Source organism: Artemia franciscana, chromosome 13 (assembly GCF_032884065.1).
Source record: "Artemia franciscana chromosome 13, ASM3288406v1, whole genome shotgun sequence".
In the NCBI taxonomy this organism is placed as follows: Eukaryota; Metazoa; Arthropoda; class Branchiopoda; order Anostraca; family Artemiidae; genus Artemia; species Artemia franciscana.
Window position 1 is genome coordinate 41,305,676 of NC_088875.1, and position 15,419 is coordinate 41,321,094.

Sequence of the window (15,419 nt, forward strand, 5' to 3'; positions counted from 1 at the left end):
TAAGGAGAAAATGAAAAATTCGTGCATCGGAAAGCTAATACTAATATATCCGTCTTAAAACTTCGCAGTTACCACAATTAACGGATATGGGTTGAGAAAAGCCAACAATTACAGCTTGAAAGTTATTGTGTCCTGGAGACAATCCTTGCACCTTAACAACATCAAAGTACCATAATCTGCTGCATCATAATATTTTCTGACGAAACGCATGATAGGAGTGAAGTCACTCTTCTCTAAAGAAATTGAAAAGTTACTTATATTTTACGAATAAGTTTGCTGGCCACTGTACTAAAGGAATGCAGCATGGAAGTCAAAGGCACGGTGCGTTGTAGCCCCGGGAGTAAGGCGTGGAATTATGCAAATGGACTGATAGGATGGTGGATATCAGCAGGAAACAACATTTTTTGGATGCATAGGAGTATTGAAATTTGGACTCTCCTATCGGTATTTTCGGTTCCTCCCACCTTGTAATTAGCGCATCTTTCAACCTTTTACGGGGAGGGTAGGAGGTTAAGAGCCCGACAACCACCCACTGTCTTGGCTGCCCTGTCTTATGTTAAATATTATATGTTCTATGGAATATTTTATCTGCAGAATCTATGGTCTAAGAATCTAGATCCGCTGGTTTAAAGAAACATTTAAATAATAGTTAGCTACAAAAGTGGTCGTATCACGAATTATATTTAAATTTTAATTTACATACCAGACACTGCGTTGATGCCTTAATTAGCAAAAAGGCTGCAGTTCCTAATATTCAGAATTGCAATACAGTTAGAAGTAAAAGAAAAGAAAAAAGAAAAAAATATAATAAAAAAAACCAACGAGTCAAAAATACTGCTCTAAATGGTGGTGAAAATATTAAAACGAGGTTTAAATCTTTACAGCTGAAACGAAGATTGTATTACATCTTAGTTGTGCATGACGCCACATCAGGTGTTTTTGTTTGGCATTTTTACTGTCAGTAGATTTTTGTGTACGTCTTATTTTGTTTTAGTCGTATGTTTTTGCTCCGTCTGCGTTTTATTTTTTGTAACATGATGATACATAGCTAAAAAAGATAAATCGTGTCAACTTACTCCGACCAACATAAAAGTGTTACCACAGATGATATCAAACAGTTCGTGGTAACGAACTGTAGTAAGGAGCGACCCGGCTCAGTAGTAACCAAAACTCTAAAAAATAGAATTTTGATGCCAATACATACATCAAAAGAATCGCATTTTAATGCTGATTTTAAATATATATGTTTCATCAAGTTTAGTCTTACCCATCAAAAGTTACGAGCCTGAGAAAATTTGCGTTATTTTAGAAAATAGGGGGAAACGCCCCCTAGAAGTCATAGAATCTTTACGAAAATCACACCATCAGATTCACCGTATCAGAGAACCCTACTATAGAAGTTTCAAGCTCCTATCTACAAAAATGTGGAATTTTGTATTTTTTGCCAGAAGGCAGATCACGGATGCGTGTTTATTTGTTTTTTTGTTTTTTTTTTTTCTTTTTCCCAGGGGTGATCGTATCGACCCAGTTGTCCTAGAATGTTGCAAGAGGGCTCATTTTAACGGAAATGAAAAGTTCTAGTGCCCTTTTTAAGTGACCAAAAAAATTGGAGGGCACCTAGGCCCCCTCCCACGCTCTTTTTTCCCAAAGTCAACGGATCAAAATTTTGATATGGCCATTTTGTTCAACATAGTCGAAAACCATAATAACTATGTCTTTGGGGATGACTTACTTCCCCACAGTCCCCGTGGGAGGGGTTACAAGTTCAAAACTTTGACCAGTGCTTACATATAGTAATGGTTATTGGGAAGTGTACAGGCGTTTTCAGGAGGATTTTTCTGGTTGGGGGAGGGGTTGAGAAGAGGGGGATATGCTGGGGGAACTTTCCATCGATAGTTTGTCATGGCGGAAGAAAATCTCCATGAAGGGAGCGCAGGATTTACTAGCATTATTTAAAAAAAATGAAAAAATAAATATGAAAAAGTTCTTTCAGCTGGAAGTAAGGAGCAGCATTAAAACTTAAAACAAACAGAAATTATTACCCATTTGAGGGGCTCACCTCCTCCTAATACCTCGCTCTTTACGCTAAAGTATTTTTAGTAATTTCAACTATTTATTCTACAGCTTTTGTGATTCTGGGGTCATTCTTAATGAATTGGGACAAAATTTAAGCTTTAATGTAAAGAGCGAGGATCTGACAAGGGGGGAACCCCCTCATATATGTAATAAAATATGAGAATACAAAAGTTCTTTACTTAAGCTAATTTATAAGTTACGTAAATCTTTTACTAATAAAAATATTCGTAAAAAATCAAAAATTCTAGTTGCCTTTTTAATTAAACCGGAGGGCAACTAGGCTTCCTCCCCCGCTCTTTTTTTCTCAAAATCATTCGATCAAAATTATGAGAAAGCCATGTAGCCAAAAAAAAAAAAAATGCAAATTTTGTTTTAATTATTCCTCTGCGGAGAGCCAAAATCAAAACATGCATTGATTCAAAAACGTCCAGAAATTAAATAAAAAAAACAAGTTTTTTTTAACTGAAAGTAAGGAGCGACATTAAAACTTAAAACGACCAGAAATTACTTCGTATATGAAAGAGGCTGCTTCCTCATCAACGCCCCGCTCTTTACGCTAAAGTTTTTTACTGTTTTAAAAAGAAGAATTGAGAGAAAGAGTCAAACTTTAGCGTAAAGAGCGAGGCGTTGATGAGGAAGCAGCCTCTTTCATATACGAAGTAATTTCTGGTCGTTTTAAGTTTTAATGTCGCTCCTTACTTTCAGTTAAAAAAACTTGTATTTTTTATTTAATTTCTGGATCTATCCAAAAAGGCGAAACAGGCCAATTTTTCATACCTATCAACTTCAATGCGTCATCAATACTGATATCTAGCTGAAAATACTTGTGTAGTATATGTTAATGGCTATGAAGTTTATGTTTAGATTATATTGTGTCTATTTTATATGTTCTTTTTTACTCTGTCTGCGTTTTTATGTAACATTTTGGTTTATAGCCAAAAAGAATAAGTCATACCAACTTCTCATGACAACCAGCTTCAAATCGTCATCACAGCTTGGATCTAACCAGAAGAGATGAAAGAGGTCAATTTCTACAGTTTAGCAACATGAGTGCATTATTTCAGCTGGGGCGTAACCAAACAAAAAAATAATCCACGGCAACTCTTTCTGCGTGTTAACTTCAATACATCATCGCATGTGGCGTCTAGCTATAAGCCATTTCAAATTTTTCTGACTACCAGCTTCAAAACATCATCGCAGCTTGGATCTATCCAGAAAATATTTTGCAGGCCAATTTAAGACCCTTAAGACTTCATTACATCATCAATACTAGTATCGAGCCAAAAAGAATAAAGCTCGTCGATTTCTCTACACGTTAACTTTAATACATCATTCCAGGTGGTAAGTAACCAAAAAAGGATAAACTATGCAAGCTTTTCCTGCATGTTGTTTTAATGCTTCATGTTTAATGTCTAGCAAGGAAGGGTAAACCATACAAACTTTTCCTACAGACATGGACAAAGGAATCCATTTCAGAGGGGGAGAGGACCTTCAAATTGGAGTATAAATTTGAATATAAAAAAAAACAATCAGGAAGAATATACTAAAAAAAATCGGGCGCAAACTATAAAGCAAACGGTAGATATTTCGATGAGGAATCCAGAATCTCCTTTTTCTTTTCTTTTCAGAACCAAATAGAGAGTAATTCTACAAACCACCAATCAAAGGAGATTCCTTAAAAGATCGGGCTCAATCACCTTCCCAGGTGAATTGTAAATACAGAATATAAAGAGAACAATAAAATAAAGGTACAAATATTTGTAAGAATATAATTCATGGAAGTTTTTAAATTTATACTGAAACTTCTGGAAGCATTTTTTCACCTTTTTGGGTTAAAGTCACTAGGTTTTCGTCTCCCCGAATATTTTTTACAATGAAACAGTATCTTGTCGTGCAAATTTTGTAACAGTTTTTACTTTTAAACATAGATTTCAGCTGGTATCTATGACAGACAGGGTTACCTTGCGGTGAAAATAAAATCACTAGATTTTATTGACTTTGGGTGATTCAGTGATTTTCTTCAATAGCCTAGTGGTCTATGTGTTGATTTATTGATTTTTTTCCTTTAGGCACTACACAACATCACTAGAAATAGTAATAAATCACTAGGGTTGGCAATCCCTATTACAGGCACGCACGCTTACACATATTTTAGAGTCCCCACTCAGTGATGAAAAAAAAAAGGCTAATAAAAAAAAATAAATAAATACAATTTTTAAAATCTGTGGAATTAAAGTCGGCTCCGAAGGCCCTCTATATATATATGTCTAACAATAACTGCTCCAGATGCTTTTTACACTAATGTACTTTTTAAAATCAAAATTAAAATACTATTTTGTGATTTTTCCTTAGTAGATAGTTTTACCAGCTTTAACTAACACGAGTCCCCTTGGAAACCTAGCCCTAATAAGAGTAATAAAAACAACTTTTTAATAGCTTTTTTTGTCGTTGCGACATAAGACACAACGTAATAAAGAACAAGTTCCAGCCTATAGTTTTCTAGCCTATAACTCCTACTCTAGCCTATAGTAGCCAAAGTTTTTATAGAAAGACACGGAGCACCGGCAACAGCGACTGTGTGTACATTTTCATCAAATGAAACGGCTGGTAGTCCTCTTAAACTAAGTAGCAACAATAAACATCAAATTTTGCTTTGAAGAAATAAAATATTGTTATGTCATGTCATTAACGTCAACGAAAAGATTGTTATGCAAATTCCGGTTCGTATGTCCGACTGGGAGCAAGTTGACTACAATGTCGACAAGAAATTATCTAAAAAAAACTCCCTTCTATACCAACTTTGATTAGAATGCTTATAGTACATTATTTTAGTAACTCACATTCAATATTGGCTTATTTAAAGATAGAGCTTTTATTTATTTTAAACAAAATTTTTCCAGCCGGAAATAGAAACTTTTTAATTCTGATAGAAAACAAAACAGAACCGATTATTCATAAACATGAAGATTTTATTGCCAAACGATGCGAAATCTGACAGCCGAAACGATTTTCAACTCCTGTCAGAACAAAGCTTTAAAAGAGCTGGAAGTCAACCTCCTGGTCAACATTACTTGTACTAGGAGACTGTTCTACACAGCAATTCATCGATATAAGCGTTTTATAAGTGCCCTAATTTAGTAAATTTGACAACCCCTTTGGACATTGGCATGAAATGCAATTTCACTGGCTTGAATAGAAATCAAAACAAAACTAACCGAGCGATTGTGCTTTCGGCTTCTTTGAATTAATTTTAGGTTCATATCAACGAGGTCTTCGTCCTCTGTTAAAACTAAAGGATCCTCAAGGTCAGGCGTCGAGATAATTTCTGGGATTTCTTCAGGAAGCTCTTCAAGCTTCTGAATTTTCAGTATTCCCTAAAATAAAATTATTAAGTCCAAAATCACTAATTTCAAATACAAGCCTGAATAAAAATAATTTAACGACTCGTGAACTTTTTAAAAATTCATTAAAACGAAGCAAAGAGCGTTGGGTTTTTACGTCGAGCCAGTACACTGGACAAAAAGTGGCAGAAGAGGGGGGAGGTAGAGCTATTAAACTCCTTTTGAAGTTAGAATCTCATCTCAATTTGCTGACTGATTACAAAATAGCATTTATCACGATAATAAACAATTTACCCCTTCAATGCCTACTAATTATGGAAATAAAAATTTGGGGCTAACCGTACTTTCAAAAATAAGAAAAAAAAACCTTTAAAAGCAAACAAACGAATATATCCTACTTACTATGGTAAAACTAGGAACTTGAATTAATAAAATAAACCAATCGAAAACAATAGTAGGGAGCAGAGCCAACGCAGTACGACTGAATTAGTAAAGAGCGACACGTATCCAAAGTATCAGCTTTTTCTGGCCACCTTGTATCGAACAGATGACCGTAGAAACGTGAGAGAATTCGAAATCGGTAGTGACAGTACCACTTTAAAGGGGTAAAAGAGATCAAGACTACCGTTCTCTGTCTTGCGCCCCTTTTCACCCTTGTAACCCCTGGGCTGGTTATTTGTAAAAAATAAGCCAAGTCCTGACAAAACTCTGGTACAAAAAACAAGACAGGTTTTAAGTGCAGAACTTAGGCAACGTGATGCAAGGACAAACACATTCTCATTCACTGCAAAACAAGATGAGTCCAAGCAGCGTGCATGACTTGGCAGAAAACAAATGGAGTTCAAGCTGCACTTTATCGCCTCCCACTACCAGCCTTTTTTTGCAGAAAAGGTGATCGAAAAGATGAGGGTTTTTCAAACTATGATTGGAGGTCAAATAGAGAACTTGGTCTTTCCAACAGCCCGACACCAATCTTTTTAGAAGAAGGGTGGGAATGTTGCTAAGTGAAATCGCTTACCAGTTTGAAATATACATTCCTGGATGCTCAAAGTGGGCTGGTGGCTCCTTTAACACCCTCCCTCATCCAGTAGTCTGATTTTTAGTAGGAAGGTAGATAATGTTGTATCTTTTTTCACCCGAAAGCAGGGAAGACATTGAAAACGTAAAATTGAAAAGCCAAAGTGGAGCGTACAATACCCAGTTCACCCCCCCATCCCACCCCACCAAAAACCATTACGCGAAACAAATACAGTTTGTACCTGGTTTGAACCGGTATCAAGCAAGCATTTTCAGTCTGGATAATTGGAATTTCAAAAGCGGGTCGATAGCCCCTCCAATACAGCCAATTATTTCTCAGATATGTGGGCCTGTGCACCTTTGTTGAACTGGTATAATACAGTAATTTTCAATCTGAGTGATTGGAGGCACACAGCGGACCAGAAACCCTCCAACACATTCTCCATCGCCAGCTTTTCGGCAAAAGACTCAGAAAGGGGGGGGGGATCCCTTAACCTACGACAGGCCAAATGCCCAGTCCCACAAAAATACAATTCTCAAGTTTTAACTCCTCTGACACCCATAAAATAGACAGATAGAATCACAAGATAGAACATGAATTATGTCGTTCTTAGCTAATCATCTTAACTAGGATATGTTTCTGGGTGTTGGACCATCACAATCTAGGGGAACGTTTTCCGTATAACGGGCCAAAAGGCAATGCGGAGTCTTTAGTTAAGTTATCATGATAATTAACGGTGGTTGTTTAAGTCAACCACCCAGCCGCTTATAACTGTATAATTTTCAATAGTATTCTCAAGCAGCTTGTGACACTGTATATCTTGCTATAGCAAAAGTTTATTTTGCAGAGAAATTATTTTGATTTTGGATGGCCGATGTGTGATCACTTCACGAGAAACAAGAAATCAATTGGAATGACAACTATTTCCAAAAACAGTGATTAAAATAAAACAAAAACAAATATTTCAGACACTAGACCAGCAGCCGTCCTCAGGAAAACAGAAGAAAAAATACAATCAAACCCGTGAATAAAAAGTTAAAGAAAAAGGTAAATTGAGGTGCATTAGCTTTATCACTTCAAAAAATTCCAGCGAAGGATTGTGGTTTTTAATTGTTTTTTTTTTTTCAAGAAAACTCTGACCGTGTTAAGTTTTTCTTTTATCTCGCTTCGGAGGGGATTTGGTCACATAGCCAAAGGATTGTCTTAAGTTTTGTTTTAATTACTGTCTTCGGAAAAATTCCTTTTTCTATACTACTTTTTGTTTTTCGAACGATGGAAAGACAAAGTGGTCTTCATCATTACTTATAATCAGATAAATGAAAAAATCAATTGAAAGTAAGGAGCAACATTAAAAAAAGGAACAGGAATTATTCCGATTATAAGCGGGGCTACCCTTTTCTCAAATCCCTTGCTCTTTACGCTAAAGTCTTAAAGTTCTATGATGCCTGAGCAAGAGGCAGCTGTCTCATGTACGGAATAATTTCTGCTCGTTTGAAGTTTTAATGTAGGCCTAGTGCCTTACTTTCAATTGAAAAAAAAAATATTTAAATTTAATTTCTGACCATTTTTCAAATCACGCCATGAAATCTCCCCCCCCCCCCACCTCCGTGCAAAGTTCCTCTGGAGGAGTCCCCCCGAAAACTTCCCTGCCCACGGAACCCCGCCCCCCCTCAGAATATTTCTCACTCAAAAATGCCCGTATATTTTCCAGTTGCAAATACTATATCTGAACAATGGACAAATTGTGTAGCTTGCAACCCTTTCCCCAAGGCTACGGGGGTCATGTTATCCCCAAAGACATACTTATGGGACCTTTCAAATATGCTGAACCACGTGAGTATATCAAAATCTTGATCGGATGTCTTTGTAGAAAAGAGGGACGTGGCAAAAGACTATTTGTCCTCCAATCTTTTTGGTTAGTTAAAAAGGGCACTAAAAATTTTGATTTCCATTCGAAAGAACCCACTCTCGATCTTATAGGACCATTAGTTCAATACGATCAGCCCTGGAAGACCGGTATACATATTTCCGTTATTTTGTTCTGGCGGATGAGTCTGAAACCTCTTCATTGGGTTCTCAGATTTGCTGGATCTGACGTTGTGATTTTCATTAAAAACGCTTTATTTTTACGGGGTTATTTCTCCGCTTCTTCAAGAATAAAATAAATTTTCTGAGGCTTGTAGCTTCTGATGGGTAACATTAAACTTATTAGATTTCATGTATTTGTAATTAACATACAAAGCCAATGCTTCTGATGTATCTATTGCTGTTAATTTTCTTAAGTTCCATTACTATTGAGCCGAGTCGCTCCTTACGTCTGTCACATGATGCACCAGCACGGCTTATATTTGACCTTGGCCCCACCCTACATAGATGGAAACGTCCCAGAAAACACCCCCCTACTAGGTAGACAGACAAAGCCATCGAACTTCTTGCCTAAGCCCACATTCCAGTGGAAGAAGCTGCGAGCCTTGCACGCGATAGGTCAACCTGGAGACGCTGGTCTCATCGTTCTCTACGCGATCCTGGCAAGAGCCGTAAGTCAAGTAATTCAAACCCCTTGCTTACAGTTCGTAATCAGGAACGGTTTGATTCACTTCAAAAAACTTCGCTTTTATCACTCTACTCCTTGTGCAATCACAATCAAGTCAGTGCATCTGCGATAGGCTAGACAGCTTCAAACATGGTTAATCTGACTTGGTCTTAAACGAAAAACCTACCTCCAATGAATCGCTACTATTTCTTCTGCGTTTATACTGTTTAAGTTGAGGCACTTCATAGTTTCGTTGCATCATTTCTTTGTTCTGTACAGCCTGCTTTCGGCTCAGGATTCTATCAACTAAATTTGCAGGCAATTCCTCTTGATCACCCAAGCTTGAAAAGCCTAGAGGAAATATATTAGAATTATGTAAGAGTGAAATTGAACATTCAGACTATGGTATCATAAGTAAAAAAGAAAAAAAACATAAACGAATGATTCCAGAACCAGAGTGGGTAGGAAAAAGACTATTATCTTGCGAATTTGGCCATGGGGGGTAGGCAACGTCGAGGGGGCAACACAAAAAATTATTGTTCTTGGGTTGAAGAAGGGGCAACTATTGATTACAGTATAACAAATTATCTGGAATCACAATGATGAAGAATTTTTGTTATTGAAGAGATAGAAGGTTCTGCATTCTTGAAACGGGATGGCTAATAGTCCAGGACTTTTAGCTCAAAAAAGGGTCGAACCCGGACAAAATTGCAATATAAACGAAAATGGTACCAAAATGATCAGAAAAAATTCTGTACAACATACTAAAATTCCCCATAAATCCGAGTGGGGCGAGTACCCGAAAAACAGGGGAAAAGGGGGAAATGCGGGGGAAAATGGGAAAAATGCCGAACATGCCCAGAAAATAGTTTAAAGTGAGTTTTCTGGGGGTTTTCACATACGCTGATTACGAAATTGACATCTAAAATTCAGTATAGAAAAAGAGTACTACGGAAAACGGGGGAACAGGGGAAAGAGGGGAGAAAAGAGAAGAATACAGGGTAGGGGTAGAAAGCGGTTTGAAGATATTTTCTGGGGTATTCCTATCTGGTGATTACGAAATTGAGAAATAAAATGATATAAAAAAATCGATTAACATAAAACGGGGAAATGGGGGGGGGGAGGGGAAAAGGGAAATATACAGGGTAGGGGTAGAAAGCATGTGGAAATGTGTTTTCTGGGATTTTTCTATCTGCTGATCACGAAACTGACCCCTAAAATGAAGGAAAGAAAACGAGAACCATGAAAACCGAACAAAACTGGAGGAAACAACGGAAAAGGGGAAGGGAGGCCTGACTCCTGAGCCAGCTGCTAATGGCTAATAAGTAGGCCTATGGACAAAATAACTCGCTTAAGTATCAAACTTGTACTTTCTTGAATCACAGACATTTCTTACAACCATTTGAATTACTAAACATAAAGAAAACAACCGCTTGGCAGTTATATATAAAATGGCTATTATATGTAAAATTTGCACTTTCGAAGGCAGTATAGTTGACTTGAAAAACACAGCATTGATATCACTAGTCGAGCTCCTCGTCTTCGACAATCTCGTTGTCCCTGTTCAAACAGTTGATACCCTGACATTCTCCGCACGCGAACGCACACGCTAATCCATTTTTCTTGCAGCTGCATCGCGAGTTCTCGCAGCCTGTCTTACAGTTGCATCTCACGACACTCAAAAGAGTCTGAGGTGCGGGCAACAAATGGGTCATCACAGGTGAGTATTTATGGTCTCTGAGGACCCAACCCCAGTCAGCCGGGTCGAGGTCAGCTGGTTCCCCTTTCCAACGGGATACCTGGAGGCGCACTCGCTGGGAGTGGAATGAAGCTGCAGCTTCGGTTGGCGGAAGACTTTCAGGCTTAACAAACGCCGTAGTATTAGACGAAGAAACTTTTTCCAAGAAAATTCGATGTCGCAGCTTAGTGAGATCTTCGTTCGGTCGTGCTTTATACAAGCTGAGGAGAAGATATTCACCCGCTTTCACAATTTCATCTTTGGACGATGATTCATCCAGAAACACTTTGCATTTTTTTCTGAACACTTCGCTCTTCTTCAAAAGAGGTAGCACAGCTTGCTTTCCAAGTCCGAAAACTCGTGAGGTCGTGTCACATCCCAAGAGTGCGTGCCCTACCAGAAGCAGCCTGGATACTTCTCCCATTTTTTTTGCACTTCGTTGAAACTCTGTTTGCTTCGCTGAAACACTTCGTTGAAAGCAGAAAACTCTGAAACAATAGTTCTTGGCAACGACACTGACCTTCTGATTCTACTCTTGTATCACCTCCCGCCTAATGCAAAAACACTTTACTTCGAATCGTCAACGAACGCAAAAGAAGCGATAACACGGTTCTGGTGCCTCAACGAAGTGCAAAAAAAAATGGGAGAAGTATCCAGGCTGCTTCTGGTAGGGCACGCACTCTTGGGATGTGACACGACCTCACGAGTTTTCGGACTTGGAAAGCAAGCTGTGCTACCTCTTTTGAAGAAGAGCGAAGTGTTCAGAAAAAAATGCAAAGTGTTTCTGGATGAATCATCGTCCAAAGATGAAATTGTGAAAGCGGGTGAATATCTTCTCCTCAGCTTGTATAAAGCACGACCAAACGAAGATCTCACTAAGCTGCGACATCGAATTTTCTTGGAAAAAGTTTCTTCGTCTAATACTACGGCGTTTGTTAAGCCTGAAAGGCTTCCGCCAACCGAAGCTGCAGCTTCATTCCACTCCCAGCGAGTGCGCCTCCAGGTATCCCGTTGGAAAGGGGAACCAGCTGACCTCGACCCGGCTGACTGGGGTTGGGTCCTCAGAGACCATAAATACTCACCTGTGATGACCCATTTGTTGCCCGCACCTCAGACTCTTTTGAGTGTCGTGAGATGCAACTGTAAGACAGGCTGCGAGAACTCGCGATGCAGCTGCAAGAAAAATGGATTAGCGTGTACGTTCGCGTGCGGAGAATGTCAGGGTATCAACTGTTTGAACAGGGACAACGAGATTGTCGAAGACGAGGAGCTCGACTAGTGATATCAATGCTGTGTTTTTCAAGTCAACTATACTGCCTTCGAAAGTGCAAATTTTACATATAATAGCCATTTATATATAACTGCCAAGCGGTTGTTTTCTTTATGTTTAGTAATTCAAATGGTTGTAAGAAATGTCTGTGATTCAAGAAAGTACAAGTTTGATACTTAAGCGAGTTATTTTGTCCATAGGCCTACTTATTAGCCATTAGCAGCTGGCTCAGGAGTCAGGCCTCCCTTCCCCTTTTCCGTTGTTTCCTCCAGTTTTGTTCGGTTTTCATGGTTCTCGTTTTCTTTCCTTCATTTTAGGGGTCAGTTTCGTGATCAGCAGATAGAAAAACCCCAGAAAACACATTTCCACATGCTTTCTACCCCTACCCTGTATATTTCCCTTTTCCCCCCCCCCCCCCATTTCCCCGTTTTATGTTAATCGATTTTTTTATATCATTTTATTTCTCAATTTCGTAATCACCAGATAGGAAACCCCAGAAAATATCTTTCAAACCGCTTTCTACCCCTACCCTGTATTCTTCTCTTTTCTCCCCTCTTTCCCCTGTTCCCCCGTTTTCCGTAGTACTCTTTTTCTATACTGAATTTTAGATGTCAATTTCGTAATCAGCGTATGTGAAAACCCCCAGAAAACTCACTTTAAACTATTTTCTGGGCATGTTCGGCATTTTTCCCATTTTCCCCCGCATTTCCCCCTTTTCCCCTGTTTTTCGGGTACTCGCCCCACTCGGATTTATGGGGACTTTTAGTATGTTGTACAGAATTTTTTTCTGATCATTTTGGTACCATTTTCGTTTATATTGCAATTTTGTCCGGGTCAAACCCTAAAAGTCCTGGACTATAACAAAATAAAAATGATCTTGGAGGGGTGGGGTTGTAATAAGCAGTCATGATACCATGAGGCCTAGAAAAGTTAAATCAAGGTTATCAGATCAGTGGTTTACCTAGGATTTAGTTCTTGAGGGGTTCGGTGCCAGTACTACAGCTACCAAACTGTTTTTTATCGTAGCAGGCATAGCAGAGAACAAAAAGTACTGTAAATCTATTAAAAAAGTGGTAGGCCTGAGCTAAACTTGAAACAATTATTGTTACAATGCAGTAAATAATGTTTTAATAGAAGAAAGTGTGGATTTAACAAAGACGGTGGAAAGGATAGAGAGAAGAAGGAAGAGGAAGGAGAGGGAAGAGGATGCGGTGACCGAATTTTTCCACTTAGGTTAATAATTGAGATGTGTTTGTACAATCTGATTCCGTTATTCTTCAGTTTTATGGATTATAAACAGACATTCGATTCAACTGATAGAAAAACCTTTAGTGAAGGTTACTACCCTTTTACGGTGAACAGATAAGTACATTAAAGTATTATGTAAAAGAATAATATTGCAGCAGTTAGGTCATACAAATATTAGATTGGTTTACATTTCAACCGTAAAAAAATTCAATATAAAAACTATTGTCATTCTTTTCTATGTTGATTCTGAATTTTACCTTCTTTTCTAAGAAAAAAAAAAGATGTAATGAGAATAGCCTAAAAAGAAACTTCGAAGAAGTATTGACGGGCAGAGTGATTGCTAGTAACTTGTAAAATTTATTATATATTTGACGGAACTTTGTTTTTGTTTTAATAGACTGTTCTCTCTCTGACATCACTGATTATACTACCAAGCGGGAGAATATCTAAGATTCTTGGAAATTGCTAGTGCTTTAGATAATAAACAAATTGAATACGGCATGAAGAAAACTACAACCATGGAGGAATGACCCACGAAATGTTATGTCAACAAAATCTTGCACCTCAAGGAAGAGAATCTCCAAAAATTTGCACACAGAACAACAAGAATCACACCCAAGGAAAAGTGACCTACCTAAGATTGAGCCCACGCAACATAACAATCATGAAAGAAGTGCAAGAAAATATTGTATCCATAAAATATTGTACTCAACCATGGGTGAATTTTTCGTGGACAAAATTTTCTACAATTTAGATGTTTCACTTGCTAAAATCTTTGTAGAATACAATTCCTGGTTGATATGACTTGCCGTGGAAGCAATTTCTCATCACAACAATCTTATAAGAGTAAGCTTCCTCAGGTGAAATATTCTGTTGGAAAATCTTTCATTTCTCAAGTGTGCAATTTTTGGAGAAACTGTAAAACTCGCTTCATTTGTTTGAATTAAATAAAAAAAAACAAGTTTTTTTTTAACTGAAAGTAAGGAGCGACATTAAAACTTAAAACGAACAGAAATTACCCTGTATATGAAAGGGGCTGCTCCTTCTTCAACTCCTTGCTCTTTGCACTAAAGTTTGACTCTTTCTCTCAACTCTACTTTTTAAAACAGTAAAAACTTTAGCGTAAAGAGCAGGGCGTTGAAGAAGCAGCCCCTTTCATATACGGGGTAATTTCTGTTCGTTTTAAGTTTTAATGTCGCTCCTTACTTTCAGTTAAAAAAACTTGTTTTTTTTTTTAACTTCTGAACGTTTTTTAGTTAATCCATGTTTTGATTTCGGCTCTCCGCAGATGAATAATTAAAGCGAAATTTGCATATTTATTTATTTTATTAGTCATATTTATCATATTTAGTTATTAGTTTTGATCGAATGATTTTGCGAAAAATGGAGGGGAAGGAGGCCCAGTTGCTCTCCAATTTTTTGAGTACTTAAAAAGGCAACTAGAACTTTTAGTTTTTACGAACGTTTTCATTAATAAAAGATATACGTAACTTACGAATTAGCTTACGTAACAAACTTCTATGTCCGTATGTTTTTATTACGTATATGAGAAGGTTCGCCCACTCGTCAATACCTCGTCAATAACTCTTTGCATTAAAGCTTAAATTTTGTCCCCTGAATCACAAAGGCCGTAGAATAAATAGTTGAAATTACTAAAAATCCTTTAGCGTAAAGAGTGAGGTATTAGGAGGAGGTGAACCCCTTATATGCATAATATTTTCTGTTCGTTTTAAGTTTTAATGCTACTCCATACTTCCAGTTGAAAAAAACTTTTTCATATTTATTTTCTCAATGTTTTTTTAAATAATGCTAGAGAATGCTGCGCCCCCTTTATGGAAATCTTCTTCCCCCATGACAAATTCCTCCATGAAAAATTTCCCCCACATAGCCCCCTCTTCTCAACCCCCCTCCCAACCAAAAAATCCCCCTGAAAACGTCTCTATATTTCCCAATAACCATTAATATATGCAAACACTGGTCAAAATTTGCAACTTGCAGCCCCTCCCACGGGGACTGTGGGGGAGTAAGTCATCCCCAAAGACATAGTTATAAGGTTTTTCGACTATGCCGAATAAAATGGCTATCTCAGAATTTGGATCCGACTACTTTGAGGAAAAAATGAGCGTGGGAGGGGGCCTAGGTGCCCTCCGATTTTTTTGGTCACTTAAAAAGGGCACTAGAACTTTTCATTTCCG

General features: G+C 37.8%; 1 protein-coding gene across 1 annotated transcript in view; it reads right to left on the bottom strand.

Annotated features, from left to right (window-relative positions):
• Positions 1-15,419, bottom strand: part of LOC136034943 (uncharacterized) — a gene marked incomplete in the record, with an annotated part of 120,632 nt that overhangs the window by 25,682 nt on the left and 79,531 nt on the right. The window contains 2 exon segments of the mRNA XM_065716481.1: positions 5,292-5,450; positions 9,156-9,319. Coding sequence (XP_065572553.1) covers positions 5,292-5,450; positions 9,156-9,319 — 323 coding nt within the window.